At 28.7% G+C, this 22,900-nt stretch overlaps 1 protein-coding gene across 1 annotated transcript; it reads left to right on the top strand.

Annotated features, from left to right (window-relative positions):
• The first annotated feature begins 13,759 nt into the window (after positions 1–13,759).
• AP3 (K-box region and MADS-box transcription factor family protein) lies at positions 13,760–22,460 on the top strand. Its single transcript, XM_029275076.2, has 7 exons — positions 13,760–14,153; positions 14,237–14,303; positions 14,388–14,449; positions 14,535–14,634; positions 20,663–20,704; positions 20,819–20,863; positions 22,041–22,460. The coding sequence occupies exons 1-7, from the start codon at positions 13,966–13,968 to the stop codon at positions 22,215–22,217; spliced, it is 681 nt and encodes a 226-aa protein (XP_029130909.1). The 5' UTR covers positions 13,760–13,965; the 3' UTR covers positions 22,218–22,460.
• Positions 22,461–22,900: the final 440 nt, after the last annotated feature.

Raw genomic sequence — 22,900 nt, 5'->3', positions numbered from 1 at the left:
GTTCAATCAAGTGATTAACACATTGATAGAGTTTTTCTCTTGCTTTCCCAACATGAGTTCAAGGATTTCATACAAGGCAAACACATTTTCAATGTGTTACGATGGTAAATCTAGTTTTGACATCCAATTTAAACATGTAAAAAAATCTCATCTAAACGTGAAGAAGTTATTTTGATCTATTTAGGTTTTAAGTTGTAACATAATAAGACATACGCAACTCAGAGGAGGAAGCGAATTCGCACAAGGAATCATCTTGACAACGGTGTTAGCTCAATATAAAGACAACCAAGTTCATGAACCTTCCAGTTGACGAAGTTCTCATATTTAGTTGCAATAAATTAGGTCTTTGCCTAATCTAATTCGAATTTTGACGACAATATCCTTTTGTTCATTCATCAGATCAAGCAACGATCGGTAGGTCCTTAGTTTATATATAATAAGCTGGACAGATTGATGAAAACTAGCCATTAATTGAAGGTTTAGACCACATATTAAAAATAGTATTTGTTCTAATCACGTATTGAATTTTTTTATTAAACCTAAAATAGAAGCAAGACAAATTGTTCAGATCGATAAGAAATAAATACTTAATTGAATAGCACAAAAGGTGCATGATATTTGATTATTGTTGCGAAATGATGGGCAAATCACAGACCATCGTCGAGTTAATATTTCTGAAGTGCAAATACAGCCAAAAATCTAAACAAAAATTGGCATGTCAAAATCAAATGGATTAGGTAGAGCTGTGTGTGTGTGACTTTTTGTGTTTTAATTCAGATGCGGATAAAACTTCGATTTTCCCATTGTTTTCTGCTTTTCTTGGAAGCTAGCTAGACAATAGGAGCGACGAATAACGCTCAAACTTTATCAGCTAACATAAGTCAAATGAAAGCAAGGGGAAAACATTAAACAACGTTGTCAATATATATATTTTAAACCATCAAGTGTGAGAATAAAAAATGTCATAATTAAAAATAATAAAAAAATAGCAGCGTAGAATCATAAAATTAATTAGCTGGCCATGTTAACAAATACGTAAGATTAATTTGACCATATATATATATAAGGAGATCGGAAAACTAATTGGCGGGAGAACAATTCACCGAAGTTTTTATAGCATCGTGGTATAAAAATATCTTTGGCTAAGATAAAGGTTTCACTATACGACAATTAATTGAACTTGAGAATACATATATGAAGTCAAATGCTCATGTAAGCACTAAAGATAAGAGTATCTGTAGTAGAATTTTGGTTGAACCCGAAGTTACTAAAACACAAGGATGGATTAAGTGGATTAAATCCATAAATTTAACAAATAGAACGGATGAATTAGAGCAAGTTGTTTGGATAAATTAATAAACACTTCCAGGTCTCTCTTGCAATATAAAAAGTTGATCTAATACTCTAAAGATGAATTCTAATAAATATTAAAATAATATATAGTAAATATATAAATGAAAATTAATATTTAATTGTTACTTTCTCTATAAATAAATAAATAAAGTAATTTTCTCTTCCTTTTTTTGTCTGCTTAATATCTCTTTCTTTCCTTCTCTATACTATTACCTAATACATATTACTCGATCTCTTTGGGCCATAATTTTTTATGTTTAAATTGTTTGCACACCTCTTAAGAAATATTTAATACTAGTATGTTAAGTATAAAATACTCTTATTTAATATCTTGGAATATATAAAATAAGAACAATTATAATTATGGAGTTAGAATATTAATTATCAAACAAGGATATACATCAAAAACAATTAATATCATTTGAAATGTGTAAAACATTAAAAAAAATTAAAAAAAAATAAAAAGTTGAAAACATAAAAAAAAATATATTATATAGTTAGGAGGGAGTATTTGGTTACCTATTTTTTTAGTATAATTTTCTATTTATGTTATCTCTTTCTTTGATCGTTTAATTCTTTCTTACTTGACAATGCTCTTAATTTATCTATAATGATTCTCGCTTGCAAATAAGAATCAAATATAAAGTTGAGGGAAAAAAAAGACATACTTATTGGTTTGGCCAAAGAATAGTGTCATAAATGAAGAAAATGTTGGAGTTCAAGTGTAAAATGAGTCTCACGTTAGTTAAAATTGGCCATGTTGAGTAATATATAAGTGAGAAAATGCCTTAAGATTTTATATTATGTTGTGGTACCAAACTCACTTATGTAGTTTACTCACTATCTATTAAATGAAGTGCTCTCCAAGGTAAAACTCCTTAACAATGATATCAAAGTTGATGGTTCAACCAAGTGACGCACTACAAGAAAAAGTCAAATTTCCCACGGATTATTTCCCACGGACCAAAATCCGTCGGAAATTTCCCACGGATTTAGATCCGTGGGAAATTTTTGACGGAATTTCCACAGATTTTTACATGAAGGAATTTCCGACGAAATTTCCGACGGATTTAAATCCGTGGGAAATTTCCGACGGAATTTCCCACGGATTTATATCCGTCTGAAAATTCCGACGGAATTTCCGACGGATTTAAATCCGTCTAAATTTTTTGACGAAGTTTCCCACGGATTAAAATCCGTCTGAAATTTCTGACGGAGTTTCCCACGTCTAAAATTATTAAATAAAATTTAAGCCAATTATTTTTCAAATGCAACCAATCCTAATCGCATCAATACACACAACAATGCACTATATAATGTTTTCATTATTATATGGGTGTTTTCAAAATATAAATAAGATAAATATAAATCAAAGTGTGTGAGGTATGACTTATATTACCTATATATAATTATATGTTTAGGTTATTATAAATTATAAACTAATTAGCGTAAATGTGTTTTTTGTTACTTATCTTGAAAAATACCGACACATGACGTTCAAATTTAAGAATAACATATCTTTTCTTTAATTTTTAAAAATCACTAATATCTTTAAAAATAACGTTATTAATTAAATAAGGGGGAAAAAAGTTAAATTATGTTCTGCAAATCATATATATGTATCTATCATTTATTTCTAAATTACATCTAATATGTCATTTTGATGAAAACTTTCATTGATCTTCAATTTTGAAAATAAGATTTTTTTCAATTCATTTTTAAAATTATTACTTAAATTTAATATATTTTTTTAAATCACAGTGTGCATGATATTTAAAATAAATTTCAAAAAAGTTGAAATAATGAAATAAGAGATCAAATCTCATTTAATTATTGATATTTGTATTAATAAATTATTTTCTCTTAATAGTATATAAATAGTATTATCTTATATAAGTAGTTGTATGTGCCTCTTAAATAAATAAATAAGAAAATTAATACTCACTTAAAAATTTGAGAAGAAATATATGTATGACGTTATTGAGAAAAACTTCAAATAGGGGTTAATGAAATTTTTTCTAGATTAAATCTTCTTTATTTAAAACTTAAAAGATTAAAGTTAAAATAATTACACTAAATAATTATTTTTGTTCCTAATAACTGATTGATTTAAAAATCTCTTTAAGTTGTAGTAATTTCTTAAATTTACATTTTATTGATTTCTGAATTTTATATTTAAGTAAATCAGTAAAATACAAAGTAACGAGTATAAATATGAGTATTTAAAACTTCAATGAATCTATATATAGAAAGTAGAGATAAACACAGAGAAAATGAATAGAAGAAAAATAGTTAAATATATAGTTGTTTGATTATCTATAGTAATAGATAAAGGGAAATATGCGTCATCTTGTAACTGATTTTGTCTAATTTTATTTGTAATAATATGATTATATATTTAAATAGTTTAATTTTAATAATTTTTTAAGTATATTTTTGTCTTTTCACTTAAAATATTTGAATTTCTATATTTTAATTTGAATTATTTTTTAAGTATATTTTTGTCTTTTTGTCTTAAATTTTTGAATTTCTATATTTTAATTTTAATAATTTTTATTTCTATTATTTATTAATTCTTTTCATTTTAAATATTTTATAACATTAATAAAATTTTATAATTTTAATCTCTCTAATTTTATCTTACTTTTTATTTTATAAATATAATTTGAATTATTCATTTTACAATTAAATTAAATTTTTTATGAGTTTACATTCTAAGAATGTATTGAAATTCCTCAATATTTGATTATTAGATAGCAACAACATGGATATTCTGATTATTAGACATTATATTATAATTCTACTACTAATCGTACTATATGTTATTTTTAAATTTGAACTCCTAAACTTTATTTGTTATGTATGACATTTTATTTTGTATGAATGAATTTGTTTTGATTTACATAATTATGATTGATTTAATATCTTTAAATAGGATAATTATTTAATAAAATTTTGAATTTTAAAAAAATAATTTTTCACAGAATTTCCCACGGATTTATCCGTGGGTAATTTCCCACGGACTAATCCATGGGTAATTTCCCACGAATTTATCCGTGGGAAATTACCCACGGACAAATCGGTGGGAAAATCCGTGGGAAATTCTGTGAAAAATTATTTTTTTTAAATTCAAAATTGAGGAGTTTCAATACATTCTTAGAATGTAAACTCATAAAAAATTTAAAAAAAATTAATTTAATTATAAAATGAATAATCTAAATTATATTTATAAAATAAAAAGTAAGATAAAATTATAGAGATTAAAATTATAAAATTTTAATGATGTTATAAAACATTAAAAAAGAAAAGAATTAATAAATAATAGAAAAAAAATTATTTAAATTACAATATAGAAATTCAAAAATTTAAGACAAAAAGACAAAAATATACTTAAAAAATAATTCAAATTAAAATATGGAAATTTAAATATTTTAAGTGAAAAGACAAAAATATATTTAAAAAATTATTAAAATTAAATTATTTAAATATATAATCATATTATTACAAATAAAATTAGAATATATAAAATAAAAATCATTTAAGGGTATGATTATCTATTATTTTTTAGACAAAATCAGTTACAAGATGACGTATAACTTTATATTAAATGTGAATTTTGTAAATTCAACCGTTAAATTAAAAATATTTTACTCTTAAATCATATATACAAAATGTTATATTAATCGAAGATGATTTCTTATAAAACAAAATTAAATATGTTAAAAAATTTATATTTTCGATGAGAAAATTTTTTGTAGGAAAAGCTATATTATTGATGAAATATTTCAGACAAATTTATATTTGTCGAAAATGTAAGAACTGGTTTTAAATTTGATATGAAAATATTATGATATTATTAGATAAGATTTTAAGTTAATATTTTATTAATAGTTGATAATTAAAAAATAAAACAAGGATAAATACATTTTTTGAATTTTATATGTTTGATTTAAGATAACTTATAAAATAACTCTTTGGTAAAGTTATTCCGCTCAGTAACTCATGGCGTGTGTTGAATTTTATCGATCTAACTAATTGTTAAATTAAAAGTTACTAAATTTTACTAATAATTAATATAAAAAATTAATTAGTTTTGGAATAAATTATTTGTGAATTAACAATATAATTGAAACATTAATTATTTTAAATTATTTAACTAAAATCTTATTGACAATTTACTATATGATCTTAATATTTTTGTATAATTAATATCTGGTTTTACTATAAGATCTTAATATTTTTGTATAACTAATATCTGATTTTAAATTTGATATGAGAATATTATATATAATTAGATAAGATTTTAAGTTAGTATTTTATTAATAGTTGATAATTAGAAAAAAAAAACAAGGATAAATACATTTTTTGAATTTTATATGTTTGATTTAAGGTAAATAAATATATTAAATTAATTAATAATTTATTTAAAATATTAAAATTTAATTTATAAGTATGTATTAAATAAATATTTATAATTTTTTAAATTATATTATCATTATAAATTATAAAATTAAATAATTTAAATTATAATTTTAAATAAAAAAAAGTAGACGTTAATTATAAAAGTAAGTACATATAAATAAATAATAATTAAATATATTATTATTATTAATTATTATTATTTGTAATATAAAATTATTATATATTATTATTATAGTATAAATATGAGATTGTATATTTGAGAATGACTTAAATGAATTAATTTGTACAAGTTATACTGACAACATACATATACATTTCGGTAGCTTACTCATAAGAACTTCACAGTTAAGCGTGCTTGACCTGGAGTAGTACAGGGATGGGTGACCTTCTGGGAAGTTTCCCAGAAATTGCACAAGTAAGGATAAAACACACTAAACAATGAAATATCGTGAAATAGAACCCTTGAGAGGCCAAATATGAGGGTTGTTACATTAATAAATTTATTAAAATTAAAAAAATTATAATTTTCGGGTAATTTCCCACGGATTTATCCGTGGGAAAATCCGTGGGAAAGTTACCCACGGATTAAAATCCGTGGGTAAATTTCAGACGACCAATTTACCGACGGATTAGTGTCCGTCGGTAATCCGTCGGAAATGCCTCATTACCCACGGATTTTGGGCATTTCCCACGGATTTTTGCCGTCTGAAATACCGAATTTTCTTGTAGTGACGGTGACTGACTCAAACGAATATTAACCAATAGAATTGACAATGAATTGAAAGTCTTAGAGGATCTAAGAGTGAGATCATTCCTTGTATAAAAAGTCTCCTTAGAGGTGTGGATGACGTGTGTCATTGATGTGCAACGATAATGAAAATAAGGCCACACTGAATACACGTGGATGAAAAAAAGACTTTTGCTTAAGGAGGGGGTGTGACTAAGTGGAAGAAATTCACACTTGAGGGGGAGTTTTTGAGTTCAACTGTGAAGTGAGTCACATATCAATTAGAATTGGGCATGTTGAATAATATATAAGTGAGAAAGACCCACCTACTTTAATATCTTAAGACTTTAGGTGATGTTGTGGTGTTAAACTCACTAATTTAATTTACTCACTACCCATTAAATAGAGTACTCCCCAACTTGGTCCACCATGGGTTTGAGTCAGGTTAGGCCAATTTTTTTTTACTCATTTTAGTTGTGAGGAAAATTTGGTCCAACTCATCACGAGGAAACCTGTGATGAGTCGAGTTAGCTCACCTAATATATATATATATATATATATAGATATATATATATTACTTTTTATATTTTTAAATGTTAATTTATATGATAATACATTTATTCCATTGACTAAATTTTGTCCATACTAGTTGTGAATTATGATAATTGATGTCAATTTAATATTATTTGTCAATATTTTATGTAATAACTTTGATTTTATAAGTTGATTGTGGATAATATCTAATTCCTTTTTTACATTTTATTTGTCTTATTTGTTAACATAGTTGTAATTCTATAATACAAGACTATAATATATATTTTTTATAAAGTTCAATTTTTTTATTTTATTTTCTAAATTGAAGTGGGTCAACTCGTTTAACCCACAAACTCGTGGAGAGTTAGATCAGGTTATATTTTTAAAGCTCATCTAAAAGTGAGTTAGGTCAGATTGGTCCATCCATTGCCCAGCTCGTAATGGGTCGGGCCGGGTTACCCACTTTGACAACTCTATTGATTGAGCTGCAAAATTGGTGGGTGCAAGGGTTGTGTGCTTCTGGTTTGGGTTCCTAACAAAACCCCAATCACAATCTGTATACGAATCTTGATTGTTTCCATATATATATATATATATGTGTGTGTGTGTGTGTGTGTGAAATTATGAATGTAACCAAGGAGACGGGTACAAGTTGTTAATGTGTTGAACATAAGATCAAATCATTTAGATAGTGTCCGAGTTTGATTCTTGACAAAAATACTTTTTGGTTAGGCTATACTAGGGATGACAATGAGTAGGGTTTAGGTAGAGTCCTATAGTATCCATTCCCACACCCGCGTTTAAAGACAATACTTATACCCAACTCCATACTCGCGCGGGTAGTAATTTTAATTCTCATTTCCATACCTATTGGATACCTGTGTATCCATAACTGCACCCACAACCCCCATTTTACTTATTTATAAAGTAAATAAATCAAAAAAGAGATAATATTTCACACACTAGTACAAAAATCACTTTTAAAATCGGGGTTTTAAAATCAGCTCTTAAACAGCCGATGTTAAAAGTGACGCGGTGGCAATTTTGTAAATAATGACATTACTTTTTAAATCGGCTACCTTTTAACCGATTTTAAAAGGTCTCTGATGCAACTTTTAAAATCGGTTCTTAAGGAGCCGATGTTAAAAGTAGTTTTTAAAATCGGTTATTAAGTAGCCGATTTTAAAAGTGTTACTTTTAAAATCGGCTACTCGAGAGCGATTTTAAAAATGCTACTTTTAAAATCGGTTACATAAGAACCGATTTTAAAAGTGCTACTTTTAAAATCGGCTACTTAAAAACCGATTTTAAAAGTTACTTTTAACATCGGCTCCTTAAGAGCCGATTTTAAAAGTAGCTTTAAAATCGGTTCTTAAATAATCGATTTTAAAAATGTCAACGCCTATATTTATTCTCTTTCCCTCCTTCTCTTTGATCTTTCCCTCTATTCTCTTTAATCCTTACCTCCATTTTTTTCTTTACTCTCTCTCGCACTCACATCTAAAGTCCCTAGCTTCTCATTTTCTTTGCAAGACTATATCAAGGTAATATTCTAATTTTTTTCTCATGTCTTGCATTTCCGTAAATTTTGAATCTGGAACGACCCGTTCTGTAGTCAGAATGGCCCGTTCTAGTTGTAGTACGGCCCATTCTCCAATCAGAACGGCCCGTTCAGCAATCAGAACGGGCTGTTCTGATTCGAGAACGGGTCGTTCTGATTGGGGGACGGCCCATTCTGACTGCAGTATGGGTCGTACTGCAACCAGAATGGGCCATTCTAATTGCAGTACGGGCCATTCCAGACTACAGTTTTAGGCCTTTTGAGGAAACTGGAACGACCTGTGCCAATTTAAAAGTCTAACTTTTAAATCGGTTTATGCATGACCGATGTTAAAAGTCTTACTTTTAAAATCGGTTGATGCATGACCGATGTTAAAAGTGCCACTTTTTAAAATCAGTTCTTTTAAAATTGGTCAGAGAGAACCGATTTTAAAAGTAAAAAATGACCGATTTTAAAAGTATTTTTTTCACTAATGACACATGCAAACATAATATTAATTTATCAAATTTTTAACATTACAAAAATCTAACATAACAATTCTTATAAATAAATAATATAAAACATTTAGTTATTGTTAATATACTTTTTTAAAAAAATCAAAATAATAAAATTTATAATTAAACTTTCAACATCATGATTATGTGTTAACAATATTCTCAAAGACCTGTGAAAAAATTATACAGAAATTAGTTAGATTAAAATTATAGATTAAATTATATATTATAAATTTTAAAAAATAAATATGTAGACATTTGATCTCATCATTGCTATCAACTTTTTTCATATTTTTGCAAACATTTGTCTTCCAAGTCTATATATTATTTTAGTCCAATAATGCCAATAGAAACTACATGATAATAAAATGAATGATTAGATAATTTAAATTAATAATTAAAATCAACAATAAAAAATAAAACAACTTTTATTAAATGAATAAAGTTTAATTATTTATTGCCTTATTGTTTGTATTTCAACCAACTTTATCTACACATAAGTGCTTCTAGAGTAAATTCACAGAGCCTAGAATGACGAGGACTCCAAAATTTACCTCCTATGCTAAATACAAATTTTGAAACTACGGTTGAATTTAGAATTACCAAAACATTTAACAATTTTTTTACAAAATAGGATACTTGATTCCATTTGTTTTCCACCATTCAAGAACGTCAAAAGTAGACAAAACTTTTTCTTTCAAGTATAACTATATTTCAGACATTGTTTATATTTCAATATTATCACTCACAAATAAATCATGATCACTAAAATAATTGCTAATATTTAGATTATCCAAGTTTGACTTATTGATGTTTGTTCCTGAAGTTGAACTTTCCACTATTCCCTTAACATTAGTTTAATACTCTTCAAACAATGAGTAACATAATTTCTTGATATTATTAATTTCAATTTGAAGATAAGCTACTATAAAGCTTAGGAAAAAAATACTCTGACAACTTCAACTTGTATCTTGTATCTAACATAATAACAATATTATTATATTAATTAATATATATTTATATATAATAAATAAACATATTATTAAGTAATTATATATATATATATATATATATATATATATATATATATATATATATATATATATAATTGCAACGGGGGCAAGTTGGGTATCATAGTATTCGTACCCACACTCGCACCCACTAAATAAAGTGTCAAATAATTTTTAAATTTTTAAAAATTTATAGACTTTATCTATGTATTAAGAACTTTAAATTTAACGGTTGGATCATTGAAATTTAATGTAGAACATGATTTATCAAACAGTAGAGTAAACAAATCCTTTTCTCTCTCTCTCTCTCTCTCTCTCTCTCACACACACACACACACACACACACACACACACACACATATATATATATATATATATATATGTATATAAGAGAGTGAGAAAGAGAATGAATTTATTTACTCATGGAATAAGTTTAAATAGACTTATTCCACTCAATAACTTAAGTTTTACATAGATCAAGTTTACAAATTTTTAAAAATTTAAAAACTATTTAATACTTCATTTTATTAATTCAAAATGATGAATAATTATAAAAATATTTTATATGTTAATTTAAATTTATATGACAAAATATCATATGATTTTAATTTTTTAAAAAAATTGGTAGACTTGATATACATATTAAAAACTTTTAATTGAATGGTTAAATCACTCAAATTTGATATAAAATATGAGTTGTTAAGAATATTAAGTCCACTAATACTTACTTTTAGAGTGAGTAGATTTAATTTTTATTGTTTTTAAAAATTTATTAATTTAACAGTTAAATTATTAAAATTTAATATAAAGCGTGAATTATTAAGTAAAATAAAATGACGTTACTCTTAAAGTAAAATAAGCCTGAACTAAAAAATTCTTAAAAAAAAAAAAAAAAGACAGATGAAGAAGAAGAACCCGCAAGGAACTGATCGAGATCCCAGGTGGATGGTGATTGAAAACATATAACCCTTCTTGTAAACTAAAGCTTAAATTGGCTAAAGCGCCAACCACTTGGTTGGCTTTTCTGCAAACATGATTGCACTCTAATTCTTGGTTCATGTTTGTAGTCTCCACTTGGTAGTCTTCATTCAAGAATTTCACTACAAGAGATGGGTCGGACTCGCTCGTTAGGAATTTCCTTTATCAATCGAATTTCGTGAAGATAATATATTAATATCCTAGAGCTCTGTTTGGATAACTGAACATTGATCAAGATTACAAGAATAACCTAACATGAAGCCACCCAAGTAATTCAAATTTTATTTTATTTTTAATATTGTTTTATTCCTATATTTCATTTTCAAAAATATATTAAAAGAATAGTGAAAACATTTTTTTAAACAATTATACACTTTCCATTCCCATATACATGAATAAAGATAAGCCACACTATCGCACATGAATATATGACTATAAAATTTATATACAAATACTATATCTATACCACTCAGAAAAAATGCTATATCTATTATTTTAAATAGTTAAATACTCGATGTTATATTAGGGAAAAAGTGACATATGCTAAGTTTTTTTTTTTTTTTTTTTTTTCTTATTGTGTTCTAGAGGTGATTTGGAAGGAAGTATTTCGAAGAAGGAGAATTTTTCATGTTCCAGAATCATAAATCCTGAAAATTCTAATTTTTAGGAATGATTATTTGATTAATCATAAATATTATTTTGAAATATTTAGAAATATTACTTAAAATTAATGATTTTTACTGCCTTAACTTAATAAATTAAGGTAATGTGATATTTTTCTTAGAATAACTTTTAATTAAGGAGTGTTAGATTCTCACCTATCCCATAAAAATAATTTGATAAGAAATTTGTGCAAAAAACATTATCCAAAAATCATGTTTCCTAATAATGTCCTTTTTACATGATAAACAAATTAACATTCTTAACTTCAAATTCTTTTTAAAAAGTAAAAATATTTTGTATATCAAATACTTCTGAACATGATTTCCCATTTCAACCATATTTTCTCTATTCACAAGTTTTCAATTTGAGACTTTATTTAAAAAATTTAAGTTCAATTGTACTTGGAGTCTTGGACCAATGTAATGTTTATTTCTTAAACTAATTTATTATTTTTAATAGTTTATGATAAGTTTTTACCTTAATTGTGAAAAATAAATACGATTAAGTAAAACATAATTATTAATTTAAGTATTTAAATTGATAGGTTAGTTTTCCGAAACATTTAGTTAAAAGTATAAACAAAAAATAAAATGAAAAGTGGTATTAATGAATATAGTTAATCTGGTTAATTCATAGGATTATCTATTTTTTCTTATTGCTTTTAGGAGATTTAAGTAACTTCGTTATAATTGGTGTTTAAAAAAAGTAACTTGGTATAACTTTCAACTGATTTTTTCCTCAAATAAATTAATTTTAAAATATTAGAATGAAGGATGCTATTTGTTTTATTTTCTAAAATTTAATTAAAATTTCTATATATCTTCTTATTATGTTGGATTTTTATTTTTAGGTTATAAAAAAATTAGAATTTTAATGGATAAAGAAAACACCATAAAAAGCAAATATTAGGAGTGTAAGTCTTGCCTCTTTAAATGAGCTATTCGGTTCATATATAAAATGATAAGAAAAGAGAAAATTTGGAAACTTTTTCATTCAATTCTACTTTGTATACCCACCATCTAGGACTCATGCTCTCTTCCTCCGGTCTACCTTACAAGGAGGAATATTATGTGGACGCTCATGTGTCTTCAAGTGTCAATGAATTGTAATCCCAACGTTTTTCTTTTCCTAATTACATTTCAATCTCCTGTGTTTTTTGTATATTAAAATAGAAAAGTCAAAAATAATATCTCTTGTTTTCTTTGAATTTCAATTAAGATTATTTTTATTCATCAATCATATACTTCTTTTTTGGTTGTGTTGAGTTAATAAATCACCTTCAATTTTTGAGTGAGAAACGAAACTAAATCTCACGTTTTGATTTATTACATGTAACGACTCGTTACATTCATATATAAAAAGATCCTAAAAAGATAATTAATGTGAGCAAATAAGCACTTCAAAATGACTTGTATTTAGGCATACGGATACATTATTCGAAATGACAACACTACGAGCCTCAACAACGTTAACTTTATCCAATTTAGTAGCGTAGGGTTGTGACAAGCCAAGAGTTCTTGAAGTTTGAAATTAGTTTCATATTTAGCGCCTAAACCTAGCTACGAGTAATTCAAGAGGGGTATATGCATGTACATGTAGGCACATATATGATGTGCAGAGAAATCTGTAATCCCAGGGATATTACATTGCGTTCAATGTTACGCAACACGGAACTGGCTCATTTTAGAAATCAGTGTTCAAAATAGAACGAGCGACAGAGTTTGTTTGATTTAGGTCGGAGACGGAAATTGGACTGTAGTGAACAGTACTAACGCTAGTGTTTTGGCAGCCGCGCGTGAGTTGTCGGCATGTTTAGAAAGCATATATTATGAGTGTAGGCAGAGTAATTAAAATGTGATTAAGCAAAAAGATGCATGGTGCCCTAATTAAGTAAGTGGGGAGGTTGGTTCCGTGACGGAGAAAGACGGAAAGTAATTAGGGTCCCCACTCCCCACTCCCCACTCCCCACTCCCCACGGGGCACATGGGAGCGGCGTTGACGATGAAATGAGAAAGAGCACAAGACGTTTATGACAAAATCTGCAACACCTTTCGTTAATTTGGCAAAGAGCCTCCCATTTGAGGCAATGCAGCACCCCCCACCTTCCCTTTGCGTGATCTCTTTCCCTCATTAATTAATTTCCTATTCCCTATTCCCTATTCCCTATTCCCTATTCCCTATTCCCTGGTTGGCGCAGAAAGAAGAAGCGAAGGTGCAGCAGGTATGGCTCGTGGGAAGATCCAGATCAAGAGGATAGAGAACACCACCAACAGGCAGGTGACTTACTCGAAACGACGGAATGGGCTTTTCAAGAAGGCCAACGAGCTCACGGTTCTGTGCGACGCCAAGGTTTCTATTATTATGTTCTCCAGCACTGGCAAGCTCCACGAGTACATTAGCCCCTCCACCTCGTACGTCCTCAATTCCCAAACTAACCCTATCTATCTACCTACCTACCTATCTCCTCTCCTCTCACGTCTTTTTCTTTTTCCAGAACCAAGCACTTCTTCGATCAATACCAGATGACTCTAGGCGTAGATCTCTGGAACTCTCATTACGAGGTTCTCTCCCTTAATTTCTTCCTTTTCATATCTCCTATTCACACATATTATTAATTTCTTCTTTTCTCCCTCCGCCTCCGCCAGAATATGCAAGACAACCTCAAGAAACTCAAAGACCTGAATAGGAATCTTCGCAGGGAGATTAGGTATACTACATATTAATTTCGCCTCCTTCTCTTTGCTTCTTAGTTGATCTGCTCATGTTTTCTATGTGAATCGATCGTGGCTTAGGCAGAGGATGGGAGATTGTCTGAACGATCTGAGCATGGAAGATCTCAAGCTCCTTGAGGAAGAAATGGACAAGGCCGCCAAGGTTGTTCGTGAGCGTAAGGTTAGATCCATTATACACTACTTTTTGCTTTCTTTTTTCCCGCAACTTATTAATTAATATATGCAATATTATAAATATATCTTAATTAAGGACTTTAGTGTCGGAGAGCTATTTATATATATGGATAAATAGCATGTGGGTACAGATTCGAGAGTGCGGGCTATTTTAGCATCCGGGTCATGGCACGTCGTTGAAATTTCATAAAATAGATTTATTCTTAATTTTATGGTGTTTTAGGTGTACTTTCTGCAAACTATTTCGACCTCTACCCTGGCCGGACCTGCTGGTTCAATTTGATAGAATTTAAAAATGTGATAGCCTATTTATAGGCTCGGTGCACCGCTTCAAATGAAGGTGGGAAGGTTATAACTTTTTAAGATTTTAAGTCTGCATGTTTGTTTACATCATTGGAGTGTTTTCTTGATACTTCAAGCTATATTTAACCATTTTTAGAAGAAAAAAAATTCTTTCAAATTTGCATCACTTTTTAATGGTCTTTTTGATGCAAATTTCTGTTATTATGTTTGTAGTTCTTCAAATTTAGCTCTAAATAGTGTCTTTATAAATATGTGTGCTATTTGATCTTCTGTAGGATAATATTCAAGTTGAATTTATTTTGTTGTATCTACTTCTCTAATAAAGTGGTATTTAATGACTACATGTTTTGTTCTTTGGTGATGAACTGAGTTTTTCGTCATCGTTATTGTTGATTTGTCGTAGCAGAAGATAATAGTCAGTTCATCTTGTTCACCCATTTCTTCAGGAATTTTTCGTAGCCATATTGCTTGACTTATAATTTCAACAATTGCTACATACTCTACTTCTATTGTAGGTTATGCTACAGTTGCTCATTTCTTTGATGTCTAAGAGAAAAATCTCAATCCTAATGAGAAAACATATCCTGATGTACTCTTCATGTTGTCTATTGATCCTGTTCAACCACTGTTGGTGAAAACAATCATTCTTAAGTTGGTCATGGTTTTATACCAAATACCAAACTCCTTCGTGCCTGGTAAATATCTTGGAATTCTTTTTCTTGTTCCATAGTGAATCTAACTTAGTTTCTACATAAACCTTGATAGAAGACTTGTGGCATACATGATGTTTGACCATGTGGTTGTGGGATATAGAAGACTTCCAATCAAACTCCTATAGCATGATGCATCAGCTTCTCGGGCTCCATCTTTTTTTACAACTTCTCATTTATCAACAATGGAGTACTAACATGTTTATAGTCGTACATCTTGAACTGATATAGTAGAGCTTCAATATATTTCTCTTGAGAGATAAATATTCCTTCTTTTTGTTGTCTCACTTTTATATCGAGGAAGTAGTTCATCAAGTCAAGGTTAGTCATCTCAAATGTCTTCATTGTGTTTTCTTTGAATTCTTTTGCCATTTCTATATTGTTTTTCGTGTAGATAAGATCATTGACATATAGGGAAACAATGAGATCATACTAACATTATGTCTTGATATATAGTGTTAGCTCACTCTTGCTCCTCATGAATCTTTGATTGATGATGTATTGATTAATTCTTCTATACCATGCTTGAGAAGCTTGCTTTAGGCTATATAAGGCTTTTCTCAGTCTTAGCACTTTGATTTCATCGCCTTTGTTGATGAAGCCTTGTGGTTGCTCAACATAAATATCTTCCTCAAGCACTCCATTTAGAAAGGATGATTTGGCATTCACTTGGTAGATGTTCCATCCTTTTTGTGTTGCAAGAGCTATTAAAGCTCTAATTGTATCTAGGCGAGCAACTGGAGCAAATATCTCATTATAGTTAATTCCAAGTTGTTGAGAGTAGCCTTTTGTAACCAATCTCGCCTTATGTTTTTGTATAGCTCCGTCAAGATTGAGCTTTATTATTAATATATCCATTTTACTCCAATGATATCTTTTCCATGTGGGCAGTCTACAAGCTCCCAAGTGTTATTCTTTTCAACCAATTTAATCTCTTCTTTCATTACCTTGACCCATACTTCTTGTTTTGATGCTTCTTCATAGCAATCAGGCTCAATCATGACCATATTAGAAGTTTCGTATATGTCTACCAAAGATCTTACTCGTCTTGGAGTAGACTCTAGTGAAGAATCTTTTTTTTTTTTTCTTGTTATTGTTGTGGAGATGGAGAAAGCATACTTGAATCTTCTGCCTCTTCTGCAAATTCTTCTTGAGATTGTTGTACTGAAATTAAAATGTTGCTTTTAACTTTTTCTTCTTCCAAATTTAGAGAAGCATTTTCACCAACCTCAATATCTTGATTGATGACAAGCTTCTTTGTTTGTATGTTGTAAACTCAATAGCCTTTTGACTATGTGCTATATCCCAAGAATATTTCTCATATAATCTTGTCTTCAAGTTTGTGCCTCTTTTGATCAGGAACATGTATGTAGCAGATAGATCCAAATAACCATAAATGTTTGGTTGGTGGCTTTCTTCCACTCCATGCTTCAATAGGAGTTTTGTCTTGGACTGCCTTGGTTGAACATCTATTTAGTATATAAATTATGGTGTTGACTACTTTAACCCAAAAAGTGTTTGATAGACCTTTCTACTTTAGCATTGATCTTACCATCTCCATGATAGTGTAGTTCTTTCTCTCTATGACAACATTTTGTTATGGAGAGTATGTGACTATAAGTTGTCGCTTAATGCCTTTATCTTCACAAATGTTTTTGAACTCGTGTGAGTTGTATTCTTTGCCTCGATCACTTCTTAGTACTTTTATATGTTTTTCGTTTTGCTTTTCCACAAGAGCTTTAAACTTTTTGAAGATTCCAAAAATTTCTAATTTTTCTTTAAGGAAGTAGACCTACATCGTTCTATAAAAGTCATAAATGAAAAGGATGAAGTAGTACCTATTGTTGTAAAGTGAAGATGTCCTCATTGGTCCGCAGATGTCAGTGTGGATCAACTCCAGCAAGTTGTTTGCTCCCTAGGCTTTTCCAATAGAAAATAGTAGTCTATGTTGCTTTCTTAGAAGACATTCTTCCCATGCTTCATTATTTTCTTTTAAAGTTGAAAGATCTCTCATCACATTCTTTTGATATAGCAATTTCAAGGCTTGAGTGTTGAAGTGGGCAAAGCTTCGATGCCATAGTCATAGATCACTGACTTGTGCTTTCATGACAATGTTAGTAGCATATTTGAAATTTATTGGAAAACTACTGTTTCCTTTCTCCATTTTAGCTTGAGCTATCTTTCATCTTTTGTTATCATAGATATCACATATATCTCTTTCAAAGTGAAGAACATAGCCTTTCTCCATCATTTGACCAATGCTTGATATATTTTCTTTAAGATTTGGAACATGTAAGATGTTATTAGTAAGTCTCGTACCTTTTTTAGTCTCTACCATGATAGTACCTTTGTCTTTTGACTCTACCATGACACCATTCTCCAATCGTATTTGAACTTTAATAGATTTATCAATTTCTTTGAAGATGATCGAATCATTAGCCATGTGATTACTACATCTACTATCCAAGTACCATCTTCCTTTTAATTCATTGTTGGAATATCAAGTAACATATAAAAGATGTTGCTCATTGTTTTGCTCTTAGGCAAAATTTGCTTGTTGTTGGTTTTTGTGGCAACAACTTTTCTCCACATGTCCAAATTTATTGTAGTGTTATCGACATTGAGGTTTTTCAGGATGCCAACAATCTTTTTTTAAGTGACTTGTCTTTTTATAGATGTCACATGGAAGATATTTTCCTTGATTGGTCTAATAGAAACTTCTAGAATTTTCTTTATTTTTGGAAGTTTCTCCATTATTTTTATTTACTTTATATTCTTTATTCTAAGACCGTAATTTTAATTTTTGATTGAAAGACATTTTTGATGGAATCTTCTTCACGCCTTTTCGATATTTATTTTAGAATAATAGTCTTTTATGGTCTTAAATTCATTCATTTTTATTAATTCAAACTCAAGTCTCTGATATTGAAGTTTAAATTTGCGTACCTCGTCACTTCTTTGAAACTCCTCTTATATTGTGTTGTTCCAAACTTCCTTTACAATTGTGGCATCTATTATTCTTGAAAAAATTATGTCAGATACTACTTGTTAAAGAGTAAATAATGTCCTCAAATTCTTCTTCTTATTTTTCTTCAACTCCTTTCACTAAACTACAATAAGAGTTAAGGTGCATTCTGAAATAGTGAACTCATCTTCTATAATGTCCCATGAATCTCGAGAGTAAAAAAAAATGTCTTCATTTTAACGTTCTAAACATCGTAGTTTTTTTCGGTGAAAATAGGGATTGAAATAGATGATGATTGATTTGAAATAGTCATAAGTTAAAGATATATTTTAGTAGTATAAAATATAGTTGAGTTTTTTAAGAAGTAATTGAAAAAATTATCTATACCTAATAGATGACCGAACGTAAGTTTAGTATTATTGATAGAATTTAAAAATGTGATAATTTAATTAAAAAGATAGAGATATTAAATTGGTAGTAGTTGAATAGTTGAGGAGGAGAAATTTGATCTGAAAATATAATATAGAAGAGTTGATAGTTGATTTGATAAAAGGGTTAATTCATTTTGGTGGCGATGTGTTATCTACACTTTCTCATGGGTAGCCTATTTATAGGCTCGGTGCATCGTCTCAAATGATGGTGGAAAGGTTATAGTTTTTTAAGATTTTTTCAAGTTTGCATGTTGACCTACATCATTGAAGTGTTTTCTAGTTACTTCAAGCTATATATAACAATTTCTAAAAATTTCTTTTTCTTTTTCAAATTTGCATCACTTTTTAACACACTTAAAATGAAGGATTAAAAAGTTAACGGATTAACATTCATCATCACTTCATTGTTATTGCCTATTTGGTTAAAAAATCCCATTGTACGTATTTGCTTTGCAATGAGCAATATTCACACTACCCAGTGCCTATTTGGTTAAGAGCATATAGGAAACAAATTGTTTGTACTGTATCTGCAGTACTGGTTAATTAATTACTTGCCAGTATATTTGGTTAGAGATATCAAACTTTTGCTCAAATTTGGGGGACCCCTACGTTATTTTGGATTCATTGCCTGTGTCACCACAATGTTTGGATTTGAGGAAGAACCACTTGGGTCCACGACAACATTGGATTTGGAAACTATATATTTTCATTTAAACATATAACTAGTTATTCTACAAAATTTGCTTGTTTTCCACTGGTGAAGGCGCACCATGTAGATCCGTGTTCTTTTTTCAGTTTGCTTATTTAATTTGGATCAAGAGCAGTTCAGTGTTTAATCTTTAATCTGCACATATCGATCCTCTGTAGGATAACTGAATTTTAATCTGATTACTTGTCCACGTCAACATGTCTCAAGTATATATTTTACAGAAAAAATAAAGCACGAGCTTGGATGGTATGAAACAATTTTCGTGAAAAAGGCTTTGCTAACAAGGAATATTAAATAAACTCACTTTCAATTATTTAAAATAGTAAGTATTATATATTTTTTATACAATGAATATTTACTTTCCTAATAATTTATTTTTATTTATATTTCATTAACAAGTTCCCGCTTTTTTATTTTATTTTATTTTATTTTGAGGGGAATTAATAAGTTCCTTAGATCATTTATATATTGTTAACATTTGTCTCCACGGAAACATAAGTAAATTCTTTGAACAATTCCCCCCCCCCCCCCCATTCTCTTCAAATAAATTACTCTTCCTTAATCCATACACCCTCTTTTCTTGATTGGTTCAATCTGCTTTGTAACATTTTCTCCAAAAGTTACTGGTACCAAGCAATAAACATTGTTTATCAAAATCTTCATGCATTTTAAGTTTTTAACTGTTGAATGTTACTAAAATGTATATTTAAACTATTTCTGTGCCAAAGTTTATATCAAAACATGTGTACAATAAATTAATTTGGTTGTTATCTAAAGAGAGCCTTAGTGGTTGTGAAAAACGTAACTATATCTCACCTTACTCATTAATGACCCTGTTTGAAGATTTTGAACATTCTATACCTTATCATGCTAACAAGTTCGTTAATTGGTGACAGTATAAGGTGATAACAAATCAGATCGACACCCAAAGGAAGAAGGTGTGTAAAAGTAGTGAACTTATTTCGTTAATATTATTTTCTTTGCTGATTGTTTCAATTAATTTGATTATTGAAATTTCTGATTTTTTTTTTTTTTTTTTTTTTTTTTTGTAGTTTAATAACGAGAAAGAAGTCCACAACAGACTCCTGCGTGACTTGGTATGTATTTTAGCATACTTTTTTTGTTGATTTTCCTTTAATATATGTAATGTAATTCACACGTAATAAAACCACCATAACAGTATAATAACAATAATATATAGTCTTATCTCCCTAGATAAGATCAGCTAGACAACCTCATGGAGCTCAATCTAAATTTTTAAGGATATTAGTTACAGTGACATTTCTTTTATAGGAATCTCTTTCGACATCTTTCTTGATCTTCCTCTATCCCTTTTTATAAGAATAAATATCATACAATATATTCTCTTTATTAGTGTGTCCAAATTGTCTTAACCATTTTTTTGTTATTTTTCCTTAATAAATGTCACATCAATATCTTCTTATGTACAATTACTTTGTATTTTTCCTTATTCTTTTTTTGTATGGACAAACATTATTCATCTTTACATACTCATTAATACTCCACCTTTTTTTTTCTTATCTTGTCTTTTTAGTATCCAACATTTACTATCATAAAATATAGTTGTCATATAGTAGTACAGTAAAACTTCTTTTCTTGCTTAGTAGCCATTTTGTAGTCACAAATAATATTTCTTATCTTTTTTTTTTCTTCTATTTTATAACCACCAAGCTTGCATTTGGTGTGTGACATTTTTGTTAATTTCCACGTAATTTTATCAAAAAGATATCTAGAAACATATACGATGGCGTCTTCTCCGATGTTTACTCCAATGCAAAAACCTTTTGATTCAAATGAATGTCTTAAAGATTTAAGTTTGGAATTAATCTCTTCCTTTAATTCTTCATTTAAAATTATATTATTTACATGAATCATGCGTTTAAGAATAATCTCTTTTATATATTATTTACAAGTATATTCAAAACTAGATTAGACGAATAGCATCTCAAGGCTAACCCTAATATAAATGTCTCATCCTAGGAATTCTCACCCTTGCTACTAATTAACCCTTATCATAAATATCTTGTATAATCCGAATATATTGTCATGACACTCAATTATATGTAATTTTTTAAGTTAATAAAAATTACATGCAACTCTTTTTCTTTATATTTTTTTATCATCTTTCTAGTATTGTAGATATGATTATGTATGCACGTATTTTACTTAACTGCTTCCACCTACCCGCGCATCTAAATTGAATTAAAGACAACATCCTGAAATGGCAATAAATTGTTTTGTTGTGTATTAAAGGATGCAAGAGCAGAAGATCCACGTTTTGCACTGATGGATAATGGAGGGGAGTATGAGTCTGTGATTGGATTCTCAAATTTAGGTCCACGCATGTTTGCCCTGACCCTACAGCCAAGCCATCCTAGTGCCCATAGCGGAGCAGCTTCTGATCTCACCACTTACCCCTTACTTTTCTAGTACGCAACGCATGCTCTCTCGGAAACACCACATTCACTTCATTTTCAATAAGAGTGACTTACGTTCTGTTTAAAATTATATGCAGTTTGTACTTAACCATATATATGCATGTGTGAATTAAATTATTGTAACTGATGAACTCTTATCTGTATGCTATTTATTTTAGCCTGATCATACCAGAAACATATGACGTGATGCTTCCTTTTATTGAGAAATTATATGCTTAGCATGATTATTTTTAGAGCTTTCGGTGAGTCTGTGATGTGTTTTCTATTTGTTAAAGGCTATATTCTTTTCAATATATGAAAAATATTAAAATTGTGTTGAACTTATTTTTAATTAAAAAAACATTTGTTAACTTGAAAATATTAAAACACGAACATGTTCTTAGTAGTTCTTGTCTCGTTAAGTTAACACAAATGTTATATATATAGGTGAGTTCAAATAATACCGATGTAACTTTTACGTACTAGGTATTACACTACTCAATAACTTTATATTAAACATAAATTTTATAAATCTAACCGTTAGATTGAAAGTTCTTTACTCTTAAATCATATATACAAAATTTTATATTAATTCAAGATGATTTGATACTTCATTCTTATAAAATAAAGTTGATGTAATATATATTTCAAAATATAATAAAATATGAACATTTTGATTATCTTCAAGTTGTTGTT

This window comes from Cajanus cajan, chromosome 4 (assembly GCF_000230855.2).
Source record: "Cajanus cajan strain Asha chromosome 4, NIPB_CcT2T_4, whole genome shotgun sequence".
NCBI classification, from domain to species: Eukaryota; Viridiplantae; Streptophyta; class Magnoliopsida; order Fabales; family Fabaceae; genus Cajanus; species Cajanus cajan.
Note: the sequence above shows the minus strand (reverse complement) of the source record. Positions and strands in the feature narration are given on the sequence as shown.

What these genes read in the sequence shown, in the direction of transcription:
- AP3 (XM_029275076.2), top strand. Translation starts at nt 13,966, where the DNA reads ATGGCTCGTGGGAAGATCCAGATCAAGAGGATAGAGAACACCACCAAC. An exon ending in TCTGGAACTCTCATTACGAG is followed by an intron (nt 14,304 to 14,387) that starts GTTCTCTCCCTT and finishes CGCCTCCGCCAG; the next exon opens with AATATGCAAGACAACCTCAA. An exon ending in AATCTTCGCAGGGAGATTAG is followed by an intron (nt 14,450 to 14,534) that starts GTATACTACATA and finishes ATCGTGGCTTAG; the next exon opens with GCAGAGGATGGGAGATTGTC.